This window comes from Myxocyprinus asiaticus, chromosome 27 (assembly GCF_019703515.2).
Source record: "Myxocyprinus asiaticus isolate MX2 ecotype Aquarium Trade chromosome 27, UBuf_Myxa_2, whole genome shotgun sequence".
NCBI lineage: Eukaryota > Metazoa > Chordata > Actinopteri > Cypriniformes > Catostomidae > Myxocyprinus > Myxocyprinus asiaticus.
Genome location: NC_059370.1, coordinates 36020586 through 36043092, shown reverse-complemented (window position 1 = coordinate 36043092; position 22507 = coordinate 36020586). Strand labels below are relative to the sequence as shown.

At 37.3% G+C, this 22507-nt stretch overlaps 1 protein-coding gene across 2 annotated transcripts in view; it reads left to right on the top strand.

Annotated features, from left to right (window-relative positions):
• The first annotated feature begins 3886 nt into the window (after positions 1–3886).
• The window catches only part of LOC127417916 (copper-transporting ATPase 1-like), a 35178-nt gene continuing 16557 nt past the window's right edge, over positions 3887–22507 (top strand). Inside the window, exons 1-8 of one of the 2 annotated variants that reach the window (XM_051658180.1) lie at positions 3887–4235; positions 8338–8464; positions 11890–12376; positions 13110–13826; positions 15904–16122; positions 19940–20103; positions 20191–20352; positions 22301–22377. In XM_051658180.1, coding sequence (XP_051514140.1) covers positions 8345–8464; positions 11890–12376; positions 13110–13826; positions 15904–16122; positions 19940–20103; positions 20191–20352; positions 22301–22377 — 1946 coding nt within the window. In that variant the 5' untranslated portion in view covers positions 3887–4235; positions 8338–8344. The remainder of the gene's footprint in view (positions 4236–8337; positions 8465–11889; positions 12377–13109; positions 13827–15903; positions 16123–19939; positions 20104–20190; positions 20353–22300; positions 22378–22507) is intronic. The other variant, XM_051658181.1, reaches the window with a different exon arrangement.

The window sequence follows — 22507 nt, the reverse complement described above, 5'->3', positions numbered from 1 at the left end:
ATCGCGTGCATAATATGCCCTCCACACACGCACGCACGCACGCACACACACACACACACACACACACACACACACACACACACACACACACACACACACACAGCTCTGCAAAAGTAGGTCAGTGTGTCAAACAGAAACGTCACCCTGCGTTAAGCCTCTCACGAGCTCAGTGTACTGAGAGTCTGGCGCTGTTGACAAGGCGTCCAGCCTCTCATGTTTGTGTGTGCTGCATATCTGTTCTCGTATAACTCGTTCTTTTGTGTTTTCATGATTTGTTTATTTCAAATGGCAGAAACTATTCTGTTGGTAGTAACTGTGTTTCTAATATGAAAGCAAACCCCTCAGCACAGTGTTCATTCTGAATATCAAAGATAGGTTTCTAGTCTTGTTAGTGTTAAAATATATTTAAAAAAGTCAAATAAAAAATATAAAACAGTGTAGGCTCACAGGTTTCATTAGACCATCTCTGAGGAGATTGTATTAGGTTATTATAGAGCAGAACTGTTTAATGTTGAAAGGGGCGTTCACTATCATAGTGTGACTAAAACAAACTAAACATCAAGGGAACAGAGAACAAGCAACACTTCTAAGCACTGCAGGAATTCAATTGTTCCATTAACATAGCACTACAGTACAGTACAATCATTTTAGCCGTTATATTCTATACAAAACACACTGCACACACAAAACACTGTGTACTAATCCGCCACACAATACTCACAAAGAGTTTTTGAATACAAAACTGAAATTGCATATCAGGAAGGGTGTTGCATTGCCAAGTACGTAAGTGATATCATCTATAGTACATTTCATTAGGTATGAATAAAGTACCAAAAGAAAAGATTATGGTTTCTATGCCATATGACATGTAAATATTGTCTATGTAAATTTAAAACCGTCCAGTAGATGGTGCTGTGTTACTCTCAGGGCATATTCCCAAGCAAATATCACAAGCTGATATTATGTCGATGTTAAAGTGTCTTTAAGCATCAAAAAGCACCTATGGAAATGATACAAATGATTGCTGTTGTTGTTGTCCATGTACTTGTGTGTTAATAGTATGAATGTTCTTGTATCTCTGTTTATGTTTTACTATAGTGCTTGTTGTTTATGTCTATTAAATGAATGTTTATTCTTATTTCTATTTCACACATTCACCCAGTAATGTCTGAACAACTGTAGTTTGTATAAGCATATAACTCTGATATGAACAGGCACAGAGATACAGAAGGTTTAACAAATCTGACACATTAGATGTTATAGTTACAGAAATCTGTTACCCCTCTTTATAATATACCATGTGACACTTATATTCATTAAAGTGTCTCAGACAGGTGATGTGTGAGCTCCTCTCCATTCTATTCTATAAAGCTTATTGCTCTGAAAAGAACACATATAGGGATACACTAGGGTCATCTAATCTGACAACTCAATTAACAGTTTCTGAAATGTGTTACCCATCTTTGTTTCATACCAAGTGAATCTTATGTTCAATAAAGTGGCTCAGGTGATGTGTTAGCTCCTCTTCTTTCTATTCTATAAATCATATTTCTCTGATATTAATATTAAGAGAGATACAGTACAAAAGAATACAAAAAGATGCAGTCATATTTTGAATTCTCTCAACAACTGACTTTATAATGGTCCTTAGTAAAATCACTTTGTATAGACAATGTGGATTTGTTTGTTCACCAAATGCAAAAATTATTTTGGAGAGAACTACTAATTTCTTGTTCAGCCAACTATCGATTCATAATACATGAACATACATTTTGTTCCCATTTTTTTATTTTTTATTTTTTTTTTTTTTCATGAAGTTAACTGCTATCTTTGCCTCTGAAGTGAGGTATGTCTTGCAAGGCAAACCAGTATGTACATTGTCTTTATATAGACACACAATAGAACTCAACCCTTAACACACAAACCTCAATAATGGTGATATTCAACTCACCTCATTAAGTTAAATGATGAGCTCCTAACATTACCACACAACAACTGGCTAACAGTGGCACCAAAAAACAACAATAACATCATAAATAAAGTCAGCAAACAGCATAAAAATAAGCCTGTTACACTAACCGCATAATTTTATTAATGTTTAATGTATGCTGGGAACTTGCAAATCAGCTAAATTGTTCAATATGATTTTGGGACAACATTTGGGGGAATAGGTCTAACATTTATTTTCACTTAAAACGTTAAAGTCCCGGTATACATACAGTAGGTCAGGCATATGAGGTATTGTTTGAAAGCTTAGAATCTGAACTTTTGCATTTATGTTACACAAAATAACAAAATAAGGCCTGAAAAAATTTGCGTCGCAAATTAGTGCCCCCTAGAGGTAATGGAGTAAAAAATATTCATTTGAATATACAGTATAAGTCTTTCAAATGGTGCAAGTCATATATCAAATGAAAGCTCTCATTCTCAGGAATGTGACAGTTTATTTTGTTTCCCAAATACCACAGTTTGAAAGATTTTAAAAAGAATCACAAACTGAAATATGATTTCTGTAAGTCATCAAGTACAAATACATCTCTTTTATGCACCGATTATTGAATTGAATAATCCAATGCTATATCTTAGATGTACAGAACAAAATATTTCATCCAGCAGGAAAAGCATGCTAAACAAATCGTCATAAAAATATGTTAAAGTTTCATAAATCGTTGCAAAGATGAGGATCTCAACTTTCCAATGACTCCTGGGCTGAGCATCTTGTCCACTCAGAGGCCGAGATATTTAATGAAACAATAAGGGTGATGCATAAACTGAAATTTAGACTAATTGTCTAGACGAGCAAATCTGTGAGGGCTCAAATTTGTTAGAGCACCACCTACATTTCAGATCTGTCTGTTGATCATAAGATTATAAACACATACAATATTATTTATGAATAAATGGAGTAATTTTTTTATTTGGGGGGTTTTCTGAAAAAATTAGATCAATTTTTGGCATTTAGTCCACAGTGTGTGTGAATGGTGAGCTTTTAAATTTGAGTGTGAAAAATTGCAGACGGCAGCCCAAAAATGCAGTTTAACGAGTTAATTTACTGTACTGTATATGCTCTGATATGATATAGAGATACAGTAGGGTCACCAAATCTGACAAATCAGAATAATAGTTGCCTAAATGTGTTATCTGTCTTTTTTTCATACCAAGTTACTATAATGTTCATTAAAGGTGATGTGTGAGCTCTAGTCGTTTCTGTTTTATTAATCATATTTCTCTGATATGAATATAAATAGAGATACAGTACCGTCACCAAATCTGACAACTCAGAATTAATTGTTTCCAAAATGTGTTACCCCTCTTTCTTTCATTCCAAGTTGCTTGAATGTTCATTAAAGTGGCTCAGGTGTTGTGTGAGCTCCTCTCCTTTATATTCTATAAAGCTTATTGCTCTGATATGAACATATATAGACATACAATTAGGTTACCAAATCTGACAACCCAGAATCAATAGTTTCCGAAATGTTACTCCTCTTTATTTGATACCAAGGGACTCTAGTCTCAGGATGTCAGTGTCACAAATGTCAAATAAATAAATAAAGCAATTGCTATTACAAAGTGATAATACACAAAACAGCGAGGAGTCATACGGCTTGTCTAGAATCAAAATTCCATTTTTGAAATGATTAAAAATACCAGTCCAGTGCATTCATTTAAAATGTTTTTCATTTTACTGGAAGATTTGCTTTTGTGCTTTTGTTCAGATCATATTTTTTTAAGTTTACTGTGGCTTATTTATTTCTTCTTTCAGTGAGATAAGACTGTAAATTGACAGCTTATTTTTCATAACAACGCGCAGGTTACGCATTACTAAAGCCCTTGAATCTGCCACGACATCATGCACTACTGCGCAGTTCGCAGCGGCGGTTGATGTTCTCCAACACGCCAGAACATGCGAACGTTTTGCCGAGTGTACCCGTGTGAAAGCGCAGCATTCCGTATGGATTTAATAATCTCCCGCGTGATATCTGTAATGAGTCATAATGACACACTCTCCTGCTATGTGTAGAGATTACGCACTTTTGTTTTTAGTTCGATGTGGGCAGCTTTTTACGACAGGAGAACCCAAAGCTCACCAGAGACTGAGGAAAGTATGTGTTAGCCAGCTAACTGGGGTTGGTGTGGAAAAGTGGCAGTAAAACTACACTAACAAGTGTTAATCACATCCTATGATCCTTTAAACCTCTGCTGCGGTGATACTGGATCATCACATCGCATGAAAGGTAAATAAAAGCTCCTGTCTTGTGCTCTTTTTATCTGCTGTTCATGTTAGCTTGATGGAAGAGGCTTCTGAGACATGTTGCGTGTGGATGTTTTATAACTTCAGAAAATGACTCAAAATCTCTGCCTGACATACTTTTCTAATTTACGAATGAGAAGGTATAAAGTGTTTGTAATTAACATTTTATAACATGCCAATGTTTGATGTCATAACTGATTTGGAATTTGTAGTACTGTTGTTAAGAGTTTATTATTGAGCTCTAATCTGTATAAATAAGTGTTTATAATGGCACTATGACACATGTTATAGTTGTCATAATAAATTATAATTAAGATTTATCATAGAGCTAATGTTTTCCCTTTTAAGTTTTCTTGTGGTGTGACTAAGATGAGATAATGAGATAAAGAATGATATTAAATAACCAGTCCATTTCAAAGTTTGTATTATTATTATAATTTTTTTATGTATAATATTTAAGTTTTTATGTAATTAGAAACTCAGGCTTGTGATTGAAAAACATGTAAATATTTATTTATTCCAGAGTACGTTGCCTTGGTCACGTATTCTGACTTTAGAAGTGACAGTTTAACCCTTGTGCGTCAATAAAACAAAGTTACTCAGAGGTCCTTAGAGGACAAAAATGTCCGCGTCAAAAAATTGCCATAATAATATTATATATTAATATTATTTTCCACTTTCAATGTGTAATGTTTTTTAACCAACATCAGCCCTGATCATAACTACCAAATATTCATTCATTTTCAGGATTTTAACCCTTTAAATGCCAGTTTGTTTATATAATGCCACTGTTGTTTTTTATGAAAAAAAAAAAAAAAAAAAACACAACAAATGAATTATTTTCCACATACTAAATGCTAAGGGTATTTATTTATTTATTTTATTTTTTGGGATTATCACAATCTGGGATATGTCAGTGATTAGCAACAACAATGATTTTGATGCATTATTATTTTTTGTGCAGTGTTAAATAAAAAAATAAAAAACTCACACCAGTACCTTAAAGGACAAAAATGTCTGTGTCAAAAAAACTGCTATGTTGGTGCAGCTATCATTATGAGGACTCTCCATAGACATAATGATTTTTATACTGTACAAACTATAGATTTTATCCCCTAACCCTAACCCTACCCCTAAACCTAACCCTCACAAAAAACTTTCTGCATTTTTACATTTTCAATAAAACATCGTTTAGTATGATTTTTAAGTGATTTGAATTATGGGGACACTAGAAATGTCCTCATAAACCACATTTATAGCATAATACCCTTGTAATTACCAGTTTATAACCTAAAAAAAGTCCTCGTAGACCACTTAAACCTGCCCCCCCCCCCACACACACACACAAATTTCTCAATACACACATACAAAACACACTCTGACATCCATACCAACACACCCACACAATTTTATCTGCATCATTTAATCAATTGGCCTGCAGTGCTCTATAATACAGCAAACAGAAAACAGGGAAAAAAAGCATAATATCATAGAATTCATGATTTTGGGATCAAGTATTGCAGTTTTGATGGGTTTCAATGGGAAAATTTTTGTCCTAAAGGTCCTGAGTGTAACTATTTTGTGTACACAGGGTATTATTGATGTATTATAGGAACTGAGGTTGAAATATCAAAATTCCCCCAAAAATACACACCTTTGGCAAAATTTATGCTGTTGGCATTAACACAGCCAAAATGATAGAAAAGACAAAAATGAAATCGCACAAGGGTTAATTCAAATGCGGCAGTAAAATACATAGTATGTTAGTGGATTAATTGTGCACTTCTATTAAAACCATGTCTTATGAAAGTTACAAGCTAAGTCTTGTTGGTCTTGGTTTAATACATAAATGACCAAAAAGCAATTTTTTTTAGACATCAGCAAGCAGTACCATGGTAGTTTTTGATTCAGTACAATGTTATTATCATCTTATTCATCACTAAACCATCGTACTGTCACAGTACCATTTTTTCAAAGGAAAACTGTTCAGTGGTTTCACTGCAGGTCTCAAAAGCTTGTACGTTAACTTGTACTGCAATACTTTGCTTGTTACCTTGCATCAGACTTTTTGTGATATGTTCATATAAAGGTTTCGCAGAGTTTGCTTTTGCATATTAAATCTACAAGTAAAGACTGTCCGATTTATTTGGTCATAATATTTCACAGTTTTTTTTAAGCAGGGACTAAAATCTAAATGTTTTTCATTTCTGTTCGTTCAGAGCAAAAACTTAATTTTTTCGTTCTGGTTCAGAAGTTCTGCTGCCTCCTTTCCAAAAGGTTATCGTTTAGAACAACAAAAAAAGAATAAAGTTCTTTTTAAAATGACAGTACTCTGTGCTAAGGGGTGGGTGAAATACCAATTGCAGTGTTGCCAGATCATGCAAGAGAAACAAGCAACCTGGTCTGCAAAAACAAGCCCAAAATAAGCCACTTGCCTGACCAAAATAAGCAAAAATAATCAATTATTTCTTTTCCTGTGTGGTGGATTTATCAGCATAGAAATCACAACAAGCAGTTAATTAACAGTTAAGTATAATTTTGTTTACAGATCTGCTTCTCAGTCAAAACCTGCATCAATTCTGCATTAATGCATTACATCTAACAATAATTCAGTGAAGACTTGAAAACAGCTGAGAAATGTACTTTTTGAACATGAAGTGGTGTAGTTCCAAAAATATGCTTTGATAAACCCTTTGGCCTTTAGTTTCATGAAAAAAGTATTGGAACAAAATTAACCAGTTATAACCGGTTACCAGCACTTAAAAATAAAGTTTTTACTCTGGAACAATTGAAAATCACTTTGGATACGTTCACACCACAGCTGAATGTGGCCAACATCAGATTTTTTCACTCACATGTGACACATACCTGTTAAATGGATGACCGTGTGAACCACCAAAAGTGCTTTGAATCTGACATTTTCAAATCCGATCAGGGCCACTTTCATATGTGGAAATAAATTGGATATGTATCAGATTTTTTCCGATGTGTCTTCTGTCTGAACTGCCAGGTCAGATTAAATGTGATTTTTTTACATCAATCTAACTGGACATTCCTCGCTTGCACGGTTAAATTACCACGTGATACGCCTGTTATGGTTTTAAAACCTTTCATTTCAAATAATATCTTTTCTAGTTAATGCATTCAGTTCCTTTTTAAGAAAAGAAAAAAAATTACAGGCTTCAACTGTTGGATTCAGCGGTTCGTTTGAATTTCACATGGTAAAAAATGCGCATGAAAACATGCAGAGTTAGATTTAGCCTATGTTACACGGCTCTTTGCTCATGTCATTCGTGCAGAAAATATAGTTTCTGAATTTTTCAAACAGTATCAAAATGCGAATGCAAGCAATGGTAGGCTAATCTGAAATAATTACAGATAACAACTCAGTTTATTGCCATTTTCCTGCTTTTCTTTGCTCATAATATTACATTCTTGAGCTTCATTGATAATTAAATTCCACCATACGACTGCAAATGACTTTGTTTAAAATAACTTTATCCATCTGGTCTTCCGTCACCTGCTGATATTTAATTAGATAGTCATTAAGTGTCCTATTTGGGTAAAAAATCATTAAAAAAAACTGCTAATAATAATTGAATACGTAAATTCATTATACATATTAAAATAATGAACATGGGTTTGTTACACGCATGCTCAGGGAGTGTTATACGTATGCAGGTTTGTTAATGAGCGTCGGCTGTTCAAACTTGTGTCTGATATGGGCTACATTTAAAATGCCGTGTGAACAGCCTTACAAAAAAATCAGATTTGAGCAGAAAATCAGATTAGGGCCACATTCAGCTGCGGTGTGAACGTAGCCATTGTTCTGGTTTTCGGTTACGTTCTGCTAAAAATTTTGTTCATTTTTGTTTTTTTGTTTTCATTCCTTGAATCGTTTTTAGTCCCTGGTTTTAAGTGCTTAATGAATCATTTTAAAAGGTATGGAAGTGGGCATGAGGCATAACACCTCACTGTTAGCAGTCAGTCAGAAAGTAGCTTGTATGTCCAGTGATTGACACTTATGTCATTTCAGTTATTTGTTCATGTTTTTACATGCCCTTCTATTTTCTGTGATCTTTCAGAGCTGAAATGGCGTTTAACACTAACCTGTGTTGTGTTACTCTGGGGGTGGAGGGCATGACCTGTGGTTCCTGTGTCCAGTCCATAGAGGGGCGGATTGGGGGTCTGCCAGGTGTCATTCATATAAAGGTGAGGGTTTGATGACAATCGGCCAAATGTTGTCTACCGCTAAAGGCGTGCTTGATTGTGAATATAGTAACGGATAATGGGTATTGTTAATGGGTTGTGCCTGCAAAGCCATCAGCTGTGACTGTAGTCACCATATAACACAGCCTTTACTACAAAATAAGAATACTGAGGGCACAAATTTTTAATGAAATGAAATACTAAGATACTGCATGAAAACTAAGATTTGTAGTTCCATATAGAGGTCGATCGATAGTAGTTTCGCAGATTCCGGTAGATGGTGGAAAAGGCAGATAACCGATTCATTGGCTGATAGTTTTAAAAATGGATTTATTGAATGCTAACATTTTTTTTCTATTCTTTCCTTACTGTGACCAATTGATATATGTAAAAATACTGTTTCAGAAGTATAGCCGCAAGACTTTGGCTAAACAATATGTGTTTAACATGATTTTAGTTTGATAAAATCGATAACTAACCATTTTTGTGTAAAGTTACATCCAATTTTACAAGATTGTTGTCATGATGACATAATGGTGTAAACCCTAAAATGACCAAACAATGATTTAATCACCTTTACAGCTAAAATAAAAAAAATTAGTTTTAACCGAAGAATTAATGTAAGTGCTTTTATAATATTATAAGCTTCACATTTCTGCCTTTTAAGCTCTCCAAACTTTGGCCCCATTCACATCCATTGTAAGTGCCACACAGTAACCTCTAACTTCGAGGGATGAATAGAAACTAATTTTTGTGGTAATAACATTCTGCCACAAATGCTGTCAATTAAGTTGAACTTGTACCGAACCCCGAATATTCCTTTAACAGATGTGACCTCCCCCAATTGGATAATACACATTTTCTTCTAGTGAATTAAGAGTTAATATTGGGTAAAATAAGTGTTCATTTCATTTCAGCAAATGTGTGTCCATTTCATTTGCTATTCATAACAACACTGGATTGGCCATCAACCACCCTGGTGTAGATACCAGTATTGGCCATTGAAAAACCCTAATTGATTGGCCATTAATCTTTAATATACAAGATTATTGTTATATCCTGATAGATCTATTATCCAAGTTCACTGATAATATGTGATATGATCACATTAGGTATTTGTACCTCTCAGAGCTTATTCCAGATCTGGTCATATGTTCTGGTTCACTATTAACTCAAGTATGTACTGTTCCAGCTGATGGGCTTTCCCACAATCATAAGGCCGTAATCAGCGTTAATTTCAGCTTTTATCCCTAAAAAAACAAATATAAACCCAGCTGGCCCCCATATTACTTTTCCAGGTGTCCTTTTTCCATGAATCATTGTATGATTCCAGACACCAGGACTCTTTGGATGGCTGACAAAGCAATCTGACAGCAAAATAAGCCGGTAATAACATTTACAAGAGCCTCCCCTCCAGCGACTGTCCCGTAATTGAAGAAATTGATTCGTATGTTGAACTTAGAGACACAACCTAATTGTTGTTGAGTCATCCTGACCTTTTCCTTAAAATATAGTTAGCGCTGCAGACAAGGGTCAGACAAGCAGATTATTTAATAATTTGTTTGTCTTAGATGCCTTTATGACCTTTGAAAGGCAGGAGCTGGCGGTATCGCTATTGACCAATATTGTAAAATGCCAAATACTGTTAATGTCTTTGTAAAACACAGAATCAAATGACATGGCTCTGTCTAAGAGCACAGTCAATTCACTGAAGACAAAAAGGCAGCTTTGTCTAGAATTGTGCTTATTGTGCGGAAACAGACTTCATATGGAAGTCAGGGTTTAAGGGCACATGATGATATGAGTGAATCACCAGTGTAAGCTGCTTGAGGAATCACGCTCACAGCGTGAGACACATTCATTTGCTTTGAAGCTCAAATGCAAGTCTTTCACTGTGTTATGATTTCATGTGAGTTGTATTGTGCAAGCACAAGCACATGTGTCCTTTCTAGTCACTGGAATGCCACTGTTCTACGAATAATTTTTATTGGGTAATGTAACTCTGTGAACTATTTTAGAAGGCGCAGATTGATTTTTTTGTAGCATAGGTGTCTCTGGAGCAGAGTAATGCAACTGTGATATTTGACCAAATTCGCCACAGTCCAGAAAGTTGGAACCATGTAAAACCGCCTTTCGTTACTTAAAGTTTTTATAATTATTGAAAAGGAGAGGATTCACACTGAAATAAGATAAGCTTCTGCTGCCTTGATACATTAAGAAAAGAGAGTGTAAAGATGCCACAAAAGCTGTCATATGCATTTCAGCACCAAAGTAAATGAACAGCGACTGATACAAAAAAAACCACACATAATCTATATTAGACTATATAAAAAAACTGATTGACTGTTCCACAGAGATCAGACATAGCTGGCAAACGTTAACTGCAGTGAAGTTGATTTTTTTTTTTTTTTTACCATAACACCGCGCTTTCTCGTGGTGCTGGACATTCCTTGTGAATGTGATCTCTGACGCAACACTGGACGCTGTGTATAGTGGAACATATGTGACTCAATTGTTTTGGGACAGATTTCTGCAACAGGCATTCGTTTGTACATATAATAATCATTTCATGTAATTAATAATTGTGAATTATTCCTTAAACAGTGATGGTGACAGAGTCTTGACTTCATTACAATGCTTAATTTTGTAACCTTCATATTCACCAGATGAAAAATTTTGGCCACAGAGGAACACGGAAGAATGATAAAAAAATGAAACAATCAGCAACAATGCTGTGGATTTTTGCAGATAACCAATACTTTCAAAAAGCATCTGTTAGCACAGATTAATCTGAAAAATATATATGTCGACATCTAGTTCCATGGTTGGAATGCTATATTCACAGCTATAAATTACCAGTATGTTTTCCAGGCATGGAAAAAAAAATTTATATTTGTTTTGGGGGGGATTTTTCCCCCAATTTGGAATGCCCAATTCCCAATGTGCTTTTAAGTCCTTGTGGTCATGTAGTGATTTGCCTCAGTCTGGGTGGTGGAGGACAAGTCTGAGTTGCCTCCGCATCTGAGACCATCAACCTGCGCATCTTATCACATGGCTTGTTGAGCACATTGCCACTGAGACATAGCGCGTGTGGAGGCTTCACGCCATCCACCACGGCAACCATGCTCAACTCACCACATGCCCCACTGAGAACAAACCACATTATAGCAACCATGACGAGTTTACCCCATGTGACTCTACCCTCCCTAGCAACTGGGCCAAGTTGAGTCACTCAGCACGCCCTGGGATTCGAACTAGTGAGCTAGCGAACTCCAAGGGTGGTAGCTAGTGTATTTTACCACTGAGCTACCCAGGCCCCCTAGAAGTTATGGAAAATTCTTGAATAATTCTACAGTGAATAATATAAAAAAGTTTTTAGTCACAGTCTGATCAAAACATTCATTATGACATTTTTTTTTTAACCTCAGGTGTCTTTGGAGCTGAATAACGCAACTGTGATATATGACCAAACTCGCCACAATCCAGAATCTTTAGCAGAGGCCATTGATGATATGGGCTTTGAATGCAGCCTGGCAAACACTACATCAACACCAGTTCCAACAAGCAAGGTCTTTATTAAAGCAGGCTTTAGCACGGGCTCAATCCAGCAGGCTCTGAGCAGACTTGCCCAGATGAAAGGAGTGGTTGGGACTCAGGAGAGCTCTGATAACCGGGGCCTGACTGTCACGTTTGTCCCGTCTCTGGTCAGCGTGGAACAGGTTGAGGAGTTAATGAGCTGCTTGGTTCCTGATGCGGCCTGCAGCCCAGCAGTCAGTCCACTGGAAGGGCCGACCTCTCGCAGCTCCAGTGGGTTGGAGGTGGTGAAAATGCGAATCGAAGGAATGGTTTGTTTGTCCTGCACCACCACCATCGAGGGCAAGATTGGGAAATTGAAAGGGGTTGAGAAGATCAAAGGTATCACACTTTTTGAAGCTTGAGACATTTGCCTTTATTCGAGTTAAGACTGTGGAATTACGATTCAAAATTAAAATATTCAGTGAATTTACAATAAAAATGCACATTAGAAAGCAAAAACTGTGCATTCGAATTTTAGATGTGTGCCAAGCACTGACAGTAACTTAGGTGAAGGTCTTTTGCCTTTGCGACTTGCTCTCTTATCAGGTTCTGGCAGCTTAAGCGGTGCGATTTAAAACACTGTCAGGAAAGCAGTTAAATTCTGAAAAGCTTATTTCGAAAGCCCACATTCAGATTTAAGAATATGGTAATCACTAATGCCTTGTAGTTCTGTTCCCCTAACTAAAATAATGTCTTTAAAATTGGAATTTTGGTAATTTTTAAGTGGAAAATTCTAATTTGTTGACAGCCCTTGTTTGTGTTAAAAGTCATTTTTATCATGTTGAACTTTCACATATTCTGGTAAATTGAATCTTGCATTGTGAACTCATTAACATTGTGTTGCCAGTAATTGTTGATAAGAAGAAGACAAACTGTGTTTCGCTTTATGCAGTCAAGGTGACATTCCCTTTCTCATATCTTGCTTAAAGGAAAACTTGACCCAAAAATGAAAATTTTGGCATAATTTTACTCAACCTCACGCCATTCCAAATAGGGATTTTACTATTCCAACTACTTGAAATTACATGACCTGAGTATTGATTTATATTTGTTTTGTTCCCTGCTTTTGCAGTCTCTCTAGACTCCCAGGAAGCCACTGTATGTTATCTGCCTTACATCATCTCAGTGGATGAGATTGTGAACCAGATAGAGATGGCTGGTTTTAAGGCCATTGTTAAGTCAAAACCTCGTCAGTTAAAGCTTTCAGCCAGTGAAGTGGAGCGCTTGCTTAATGCTCCCAAACAGACTGCATCCTCTTCAGAGGAGAAGCTTTCAGAGCCATCCACGACAGTGTTTCAGGTTACAGGAATGCACTGCAACTCTTGCGTGGTAAACATTCAGGACAATCTATCCAAACTGCTAGGAGTGAATTCAGTTGTCGTGTCCTTGGAGAACGGACAAGCTACAATTCAGCATAACCCAAAACAAGTCACAGCAGTGGAGCTACAAAACGCCATTGAGGTCCTGCCTCCCGGAAACTTTAAAACCCAGTTGGTCACTCCCCAGAAGGGATCTTCCCCTCGACCACCAGCCGAGACCATCTTGCCTTCTACCAAGCCAAACTTTCTCCAGCCGCTGATATCAGTGGCGGAGATTCATATTGAAGGCATGACTTGTGACTCCTGTGTTCAGTCCATCGAAGGCATGATTTCCCAGAAGAAAGGAGTGAGGTCAGCCCATGTGTCACTGGCCAATCATCAGGGAACCTTTGAGTATGACCCTTTAGTGACCACACCTGAAGAGCTGAGGGAAGCCATAGAGGACATGGGCTTTGATGCTTTTCTGCTTGGTGAGTGTATTCGACGTCCCGTGGTGGAATATCTGCCCTCCTACATATCTCTACTACTGACAGTAATAGGCTGGTTTATAGCTCTCCTTTGTGTTATTTATGTTACTTTTTGGTCATAAATGCCTCTGATGCAGTACTGCAGTCTTGCTCCCAGAATTGTAAAAATGACAGTAATAATCCTGTCATGATGTTTATCTTGTATTCCATTTAGCTTTCATATAATTGTATTCAGTGGATACTTTTTATTGAAAAACTGTATAATTGAACTCTGTCCTGACTGTCTGTATTTGTACGAACATATTCATATGCTGACTTCAGGTCTTTCCTGAAAGTTCCTATTTACCGTAAAAGTGCACTCAGTAATATTTGAAGTATGTCGAAGTGACTTACATTGGCTTACAGTGACACCTACTGGTGTGGATGCTGCATCATTCAAACACAGTAGTTTTCAGTTACCAATGCCTTTGTAGAAATTCACCATGCACAGTAAACCAGGATTAATTTAATCCATGAATGAAAGTGTTAAGTAACAGGACTGTTACTGGGATTAAGCGAGTAGTATCAGATGGTCATGTGATGCTAACATGGCTGCCCCCATGTAGAATAAAAGAGCTTTTATAAGGTTACTAATATGACTGAACTCTCACATGAGTGGTCATGATTTTATACATATGTTTCAAAATGACTATTCATTACTTCAGAAGTAAAAAATTACTGAGTGAACCTTTAATTACCACACTAATGTAGTGTTTAAAGGTCAACCAATATTGGATTTTGCCGATACCTAAGTTGGTGGAAAAGGCTGATAACCAATTAATTAATAAAAAAAAAAATTATAATTGATTTATAGAATGTAAAAAAAAAAATATATATATATATATTCCTTACTTACTATGACAGGCACAGACACAGAGGCTACAAGAGTCCAAAATAAATAAAATCCAAGATACAGTTTATTGTTCAACCAAAATCCCAATAATAACCAGAAAAAATTTGGATTTGTTGTTCAATGCAGGACTTTTAAATACAATCAATCCCGAAATACACCAGAGAGTCTTACTTTGAAATTGCATTTTTCTTTGCATGCTCTCGCTTTAATTTAGAACACTTAATTATCTGATCAAGATAACAAAATGTGCATTGAAGTGAGGATAAAAATATGGATGAATATAGTCAATGATGATGTTTTTATTTCACCTATATAGGCTGCTGTGTTGTTATACTATAGAACCAAGCCGTTCTAACTATAGAATCCTCTAGCGCCGGACAGAGAGGAACAGGGAGTAATAATAATAATAATAATACAAAAAACTATCGCCAACTGTTGTCATAGATATTTGCCTATAACCGATAGTTCCAAAAAGCAACTATTAGTACAGATTAATCTGTAAAACTGATATACCGGTCTACCTCTAGTCTACTGTTTATGTGATTTTGGGCAGAATAAAATAAGCACATTGGGCAGTATCATATTCATATATTTTCACTTGCTCACAAAGACAGGAAATGCTACTGCAACAAAAAGAAATGCAAAATTGATAATTTTTCTATTATTATTTTCATACTCGCACTGCCACAGAGAAAAGTAGTTTGGTCAAGCAATGTTACCTCATAAACTTGTTAAATGCATGGTGTTTTCAGGCAAGCTTCATTTTACCTGTCTAGTCCTCATCAACAGTACACAAAATGCATACTTACTAAATTGTACAGTAAATATTCACAATGACCTAATTATGATAAATTCCAATTAGTTTCTGCCATGACTTTTTAATTGAAGCATCCCACTCTTGGAAAGTCAGTGTTGAAAAGTGTTTTCCCATTGTTAAATACAACATTTTGTTGGCATTCATGTCTGCTTGTCTCATAAATTTTATAATTACGGCATGACTTGAAGGTGGCAATAAATATCACAAGCATCAGGCCTATACTTTCCACTAGACTTTTGTCTAATTAGTGCTCAGCTATTGTTATTTTATATCTTTAGATGTTATATGTTATATGTTTATATGTTCTAAATAGTGAAATCCACTGAAACCAGTCACAGCTCACTGTTAACTTTGTTCTGTTAAACAAACAGAAACAAATTCATTGGTGCCTTCTGTGGTAAAGAGTCCATCAGCGCCTTCTGTCCGAAGCTCATCGTTATCTCCAGTCTGGGCTCCTGTGAAAGAGAATGAAGTGGAGAGTGATGCTGAGCCTTCAACAAATGCAATCTCGAAGTGTTTTATTCAGATCGGTGGCATGACCTGTGCTTCCTGCGTGGCTAACATTGAGAGGAACCTCAAGAACGAGCATGGTAATCTCAGATCTTTTCAAAACAAAACCAATTAACATGTACCGTAAGTACATATACATTTACATTTATGCATTTGGCAGACACTTTTATTCAGCAGTTGAATAGGTATACATTTTTTATTAGCTTGTGTGTTCCCTTGGAATCGAACCCATGACCCTAGCGCCATGCTCTACCTGTTGAGCTACAAGAATCCAATAAAAGTACATTGTGTTAAAACATGGTCATTGTGTAAAACTTAGAGGTCGACTGATGGTGGATTTTACTGATATCGATAACTAATGTGGTGGAAAAGGCAGATAGTTTTTAAAATTGATTTATAGATTGGTAAAAAAAAAATCTTAGTCTTTCCTTTTTTTGTCTTACTATTCCGGTGAGTGTGTATATTGCACCAAACACTTGTTTGAACACAGCGCTGCAACAGCTGGCTGATCAAATCACAGACACGGAACAACAATACCCGGACTCAGTTATTATTATTCTTCGGGATTTTAACAAAGCAAATCTCACACGTGAACTGCCCAAATACAAACAGCACATCACATGCCCCACCAGAGACAGGAACATACTGGATCATTGTTACACAACAATAAAGGATGCATATCGCTCTGTCCCTAGAGCAGCTTTGGGACTCTCTGATCTCTGTCTGGTTCATCTTCTTCCAACCTACAGGCAGAAATTAAAATCAACCAAGCCAGTAGTAAGGACTGTAAAGAGATGGACCAATGAAGCAGAGCGGGAACTACAAGCCTGCTTCGATTGCATGGATTGGAGTGTTTTTGAGGCTGCAGCCACAGACCTGGACGAGCTCACAGATACTGTTACATAATATATCAGTTTCTGTGAGGATATGTGCATTCCTACTCGGACTTATTTAAAGTTCAACAACGACAAACCGTGGTTTACAGCAGAGCTCAGACAGCTTCATTAGGCCAAAGAGGATGCTTAAAAGGGTGGGGATAAAGTCTTGTACAATCAGGCCAGGAACACACTGAACAGGGAAATCAGAGTGGCTAAAACAAGATACTCTGAGAAGCTGAAAAACACGTTTTCAGCTAACGACCCTGCATCAGTGTGGAGTGGCATGAAACAACTCACAAATTACAGGACTCCTACCCCCAACCCTGTAGGGAACCAACAACTGGCTGAGGACCTGAATGTGTTCTACTGCAGATATGAAAGGCCCAATCTCACACCCCACACCCACTCTGACCTTCACTTCACACAAACACCAACACCTCCTGCAACCCCCCTCCTCTCCCCTCCTGCTACTCAACCTGCACTTAAGATCTGTGAAGATGATGCGAGCCACGTCTTTCGGAAACAAAAGATGAGGAAGGCTTCAGGCCCAGATGGCGTCTCACCAGTGTGTCTTCGATCCTGTGCTAACCAGCTGGCCCCCATCTTCACACAGATCTTCAATAGATCACTGGAGCAGTGTGAAGTCCCATGCTGCTTCAAACACTCAATCATTATTCCTGTCCCAAAGAAACCAAAAATCACAGGACTTGTCGCCCTGATGTCTGTGGTCATGAAATCATTTGAGAGACTGGTGTTGGCCCACCTGAAGAACATCACTGGACCCTTTCTAGATCCCCTTCAATTTGCTTATCGAGCAAACAGGTCTGTGGATGATGCAGTCAACATAGGATTGCATCATATCCTGCAACATCTGGACAGACCAGGGACATATGCAAGGATCCTTTTTTTCATCTTTCAACACCATCATCCCAGCCATACTCAGAATAAATTACACCAACTCTCTGTTCCCATGTCTATCTGTCAGTGGATTACCAGCTTTCTGACGGACAGGCAGCAGCTTGTGAGACAGGGGAAACTCACTTCTAGCACCTGTACAATCAGCACTGGTGCCCCCCAGGGATGTGTGCTCTCCCCACTACTCTTCTCCCTCTACACCAATGACTGCATTGCCAAGGACCCCTCTGTCAAGCTCCTGAAGTTTGCAGACGACACCACTGTCATCGGCCTCATCTGAGATGACGATGAGTCTGCATACAGAAGGGAGGTTGAACATCTGGCTGTCTGGTGCAGTCAAAACAACCTTGAGCTGAACACACTCAAAACAGTGGAGATCATTGTGGACTTTAGGAGAAACACCCCAACATTGTCCCCCCTCACCATTCTAAACAGCACTGTGGCAGCAGTGGAGTCATTCAGGTTTCTGGGCACTACCATCTCACAGGACATGAAGTGGGAGACCCACATTGACTCCATTGTGAAAAAGGCCCAGCAGAGGTTGCACTTCCTTCGCTAGCTGAGGAAATTCAACCTGCCACAGGCACTGCTGATACAGTTTTACTCAACAGTCATTGAGTCTGTCCTCTGCACTTCAATAACTGTCTGGTTTGGTTCAGCAACGAAATCAGACATCAGAAGACTACAAAGGACAGTTCGGACTGCTGAGAGGATTATTGGTTGCCCCCTGCCCCCCCTTCAAGAACTATACACGTCCAGAGTGAGGAAAAAGGCTGGAAAAATCACTCTGGACCCCACTCACCCTGCCCACTACCTTTTTGAACTGTTGCCTTTTGGCCGACGCTTCAGAGCTCTGAGCACCAGAACCGTCAGGCACAGGAACAGTTTTTTCCCTCAGGCTATCCATCTCATGAATAGTTAAATTGCCCCACTGAGCAATAACTATGTGCAGTACACAGTTTAGTCTTCTTTATATTTATCCAACACATCCAACCTCTTCTGCCATTTCATTCCTCTAAAAAAAAAACCAAAAAAAAAACCAATAACAACATTTGCACTGTACATAACAGATTTGTATTTGCACTGTACATAACAGATTGTATTAGATTTGCACTACCCGTGTGTATGTATGTATGTGTGTGTGTGTTTGTACGTATGTGTATAATTAGTTTTATTTTTTATTTGTTATTATTATCTATGTCTTGCTGCTGTTTATGTATTGTTTTGTATTGTTGTGTACTGGAAGCTCCTGTCACAAGACAAATTCCTTGTATGTGTAAACATATTTGGCAATAAAGTTGATTCTGATTCTGATTCTGAAAAATGAAGATTTGGTGTATAAAATGGGACTTTTAACTATAAACAAGCCCAAAACTCACCAGAAATCTTATTTTGAAATGACGGAGACTTGGCTCCATTACAGTGGTCTATATTTAAGGATTTACCAAATTAAGCTTTTTAAAGCCTACAGTATATTTTCATCAAATGAAGGATTTTGTGTATATGCATTTCACCAGATGAAGTTTTTTTTATTATTATTATTTATTAAGACAGTGTATGTGCTAACAGGGCATCACCTTTTTCTTTGCAAGCTCTCACTTCAATTTAGAAGACTTGATTATCTAATAAAAACTGCACTGAAGTGAGGATAAAAATATGGTTGAAGATGTTCAATGATGAAAGATTTAGATACAGCAAAGTCCCACAAGCGGTCAGTGATTGTTTTTATTTCACCTCTAAAGGCTGCTGTTATACTGTAGATCCAAGCCACTCTAACTGTAGAGGGAAAAAATCTATAGTTCCAAAAAGCAACTACTGGCACAGATTAATCTGTATAACCGATATATCTGTCTACCTCTAGTAAATAACTGGTAGAACAATTAAAATTAGAAACAACAGCTCTGATCCAAACCTTAGTGAGCTGAAAAGGCAGTTGATTCCAATAGAGTCTGACATTATCATATTTCTTTAAGGTAACAAGTTACAACTATGTAGTCTGGATATTGCACACACAAATTATGTAAAATGTTTTGAGCAACCTATGAAAATATGAAGCCTGTTTTTAAAAAAGTATTATTCAATTTAATTAATGTGCTTTCCTCAGGCATTCACTCCGTTTTGGTGGCGCTGATGGCCAGTAAAGCCGAGGTTCGATACAGCCCTTCAATCATTGATCCTCAGAGAATAGCGGAGTGTATCAGAGAGCTTGGTTTTACTGCCACAGTCATGGAGGATTACGATGAGTCGGATGGAACCTTAGAGCTTGTGGTTAGTATGTCAGCAGCTGCTCATGTTGATTTTTGACCCATTTTTCGTCAAGAAAATGTTGTGGACAGTTTGTATTTTTGTCAATAGGTCAGAGGGATGACATGTGCCTCCTGTGTTCACAAAATTGAGTCAAATTTAATGAAACAGAAAGGCGTTGTCTATGCTTCGGTTGCCTTGGCAACTAATAAAGCCCACATCAAATATGACCCGGAAGTGACCGGGCCCCGAGATGTAATCAGATGGATCGAGGTGATTACACAAACACATGCCATGTTCACATGAATACATTTGTTTATAGGATGTCCGTTCCAAAACTTAATGAGTAGTCCATCTAGACAGCATTTTACGGCTTCTAAAATAAACATTTTAAGGCAGCATCACATTTAAATTTAAATGAACCATTTTACACTATGAATATACAGTTATATTAGAGTATTACACTGTTCGCTTGGCAAAATGCTACTTTCAAACTGTAATGTGAATCAATTGTATGTCACAACTCTAGTGTGCTTCATGTAAAGAGCGCTATTTTTGTGCTACATATGTTGCACGGAATTGCTGTCTTTCTAGAGTGTTTCATATCAGTCCCCTAAAGCCGGTGCCACACTAGCCGATTTTTCCATTGATTTTCAGGTGTGATTAATTAAAAGTAATTGTCGGCCAGGTGGAGGGTGACGAAGCGTGCAGCGTCTGTCAGCGGAGGTCGTTAATCACTTGCTGAGTTAAGGGATACAGCAGCGGGAAAAGTGGTTACAACATGAAAGAAAAACATTTTCTGTCATCGGGGCGGGCTCTTGTGTTCTCTTCAAGTGACCAATGAGCTTCTTTCTTCACTGAAGAACTGACGTCAAGATGATCTGAATGTTTTCATCTGCGATCGCGCTCAGCTACATATCATCACAAATGCTGATTGTAATCCAGAGTGATTCTGTCACCATGCGTTTTTCCTGCGTTTTCTCCTACACTAAATGACTTATGAAATACGAAAAAATGGAGGCACAACAGTCTTATTGAACAACAGTTTTATTGAACGTAATGTCTTAATGAAAGCTACATATGGACATGCGCATTCTACAGCAAGCATCGAGGGGATAAATATGCAATCACACACATTCACAAAGTAAAGTTACTCTGTGAATCACCTCCTAAATCACTTTTTTTACTATGGCTTATGCTCATGTGGTACTCCTCTTGTTATTTCATGAGCTCCACGTGACAGGGAATCAGAGAGAGTTGAGTTGGTTATGTTTGTCACCCCTTCATCATTCTTAATCGGCAAAGAGACTGAGATCTCAGCAAAACAGTTGGCAAGTGTGACACCCTCGGCCAAAATCGAGTTGTTTTGAGTGTGCTAGTGTGACGCAAACTTAAAGGGATAGTTCACCCAAAAATCTAAATTCTCTCATCATTTACTCACCCTTATGCTCTCCCAAATGTGTATGAATTTCTTCTGCAGAACACAAATAGAATATTTCAGCTCTGTAGATCCATAAAATGCAAGTGAATGGGTGCCAAAATTTTGAGGCTCCAAAAAGCACATAAAGGCAGCATAAAAATAATACATACACTTCAGTGGTTAAATCCATATTTTCAGAAGTGATATGATAGGTGTCCTTTTTTGCTAGAAATTCTTCTATCTGCTCAGTAGGGGGCGATATGCGTGAAGAATACGAATCACCAAAAACACAAGAAGAAGAATGTGAAAGTTAAAGTGGAGATTGACTGAGGATGGAGGAGAATTTATAGTAAAAAAAGGACTTAAATATTGATCTGTTTCTCACCCACACCTATCATATCACTTCTGAAGACATGGATTTAACCACTGGAGTCTTATATATTACTTTTATGAGGCCTTTATGTGATTTTTGGAGCTTCAACATTTTGGCAACCATTCACTTGCATTGTATGGACCAAAATAGCTGAGATATTCTTTTAAAAATCTTCATTTGAGTTCAGCAGATGAAAAAGTCATACACATCTGGGATGGCATAAGGATGAGTAAATGATGAGAGAATTTTCATTTTTGGGTGAACTATTCCTTTAAGGCCTAGAAGACAGCAGACAGCAAGACAATTCACTAGGTTTTGGAATGGAACTATAGATTGAATTACCGATGAGAAACTGTAAAACCCAAATCACTGTACTGTAGCATGTGTTCTTAAATAGAGTTTATGAAATTATTCCTTTAAATGAACAGAGTATGGGATTTGAGGCCTCTCTGGTGAAAAAAGATCGTCCTGGAAGTCACCTGGATCATAGCCGAGAGATCCAACAGTAAGTAGCACAAGCAAATCAGTGCAATGAATATCTCGAAGAGATCTGTTTATAAAATGGTTATCTAACAGAAAATTCTGAAATTTCAAAATCACAAAGAAATGTTACAGAGAGGTGAAAGTCTCTCTAT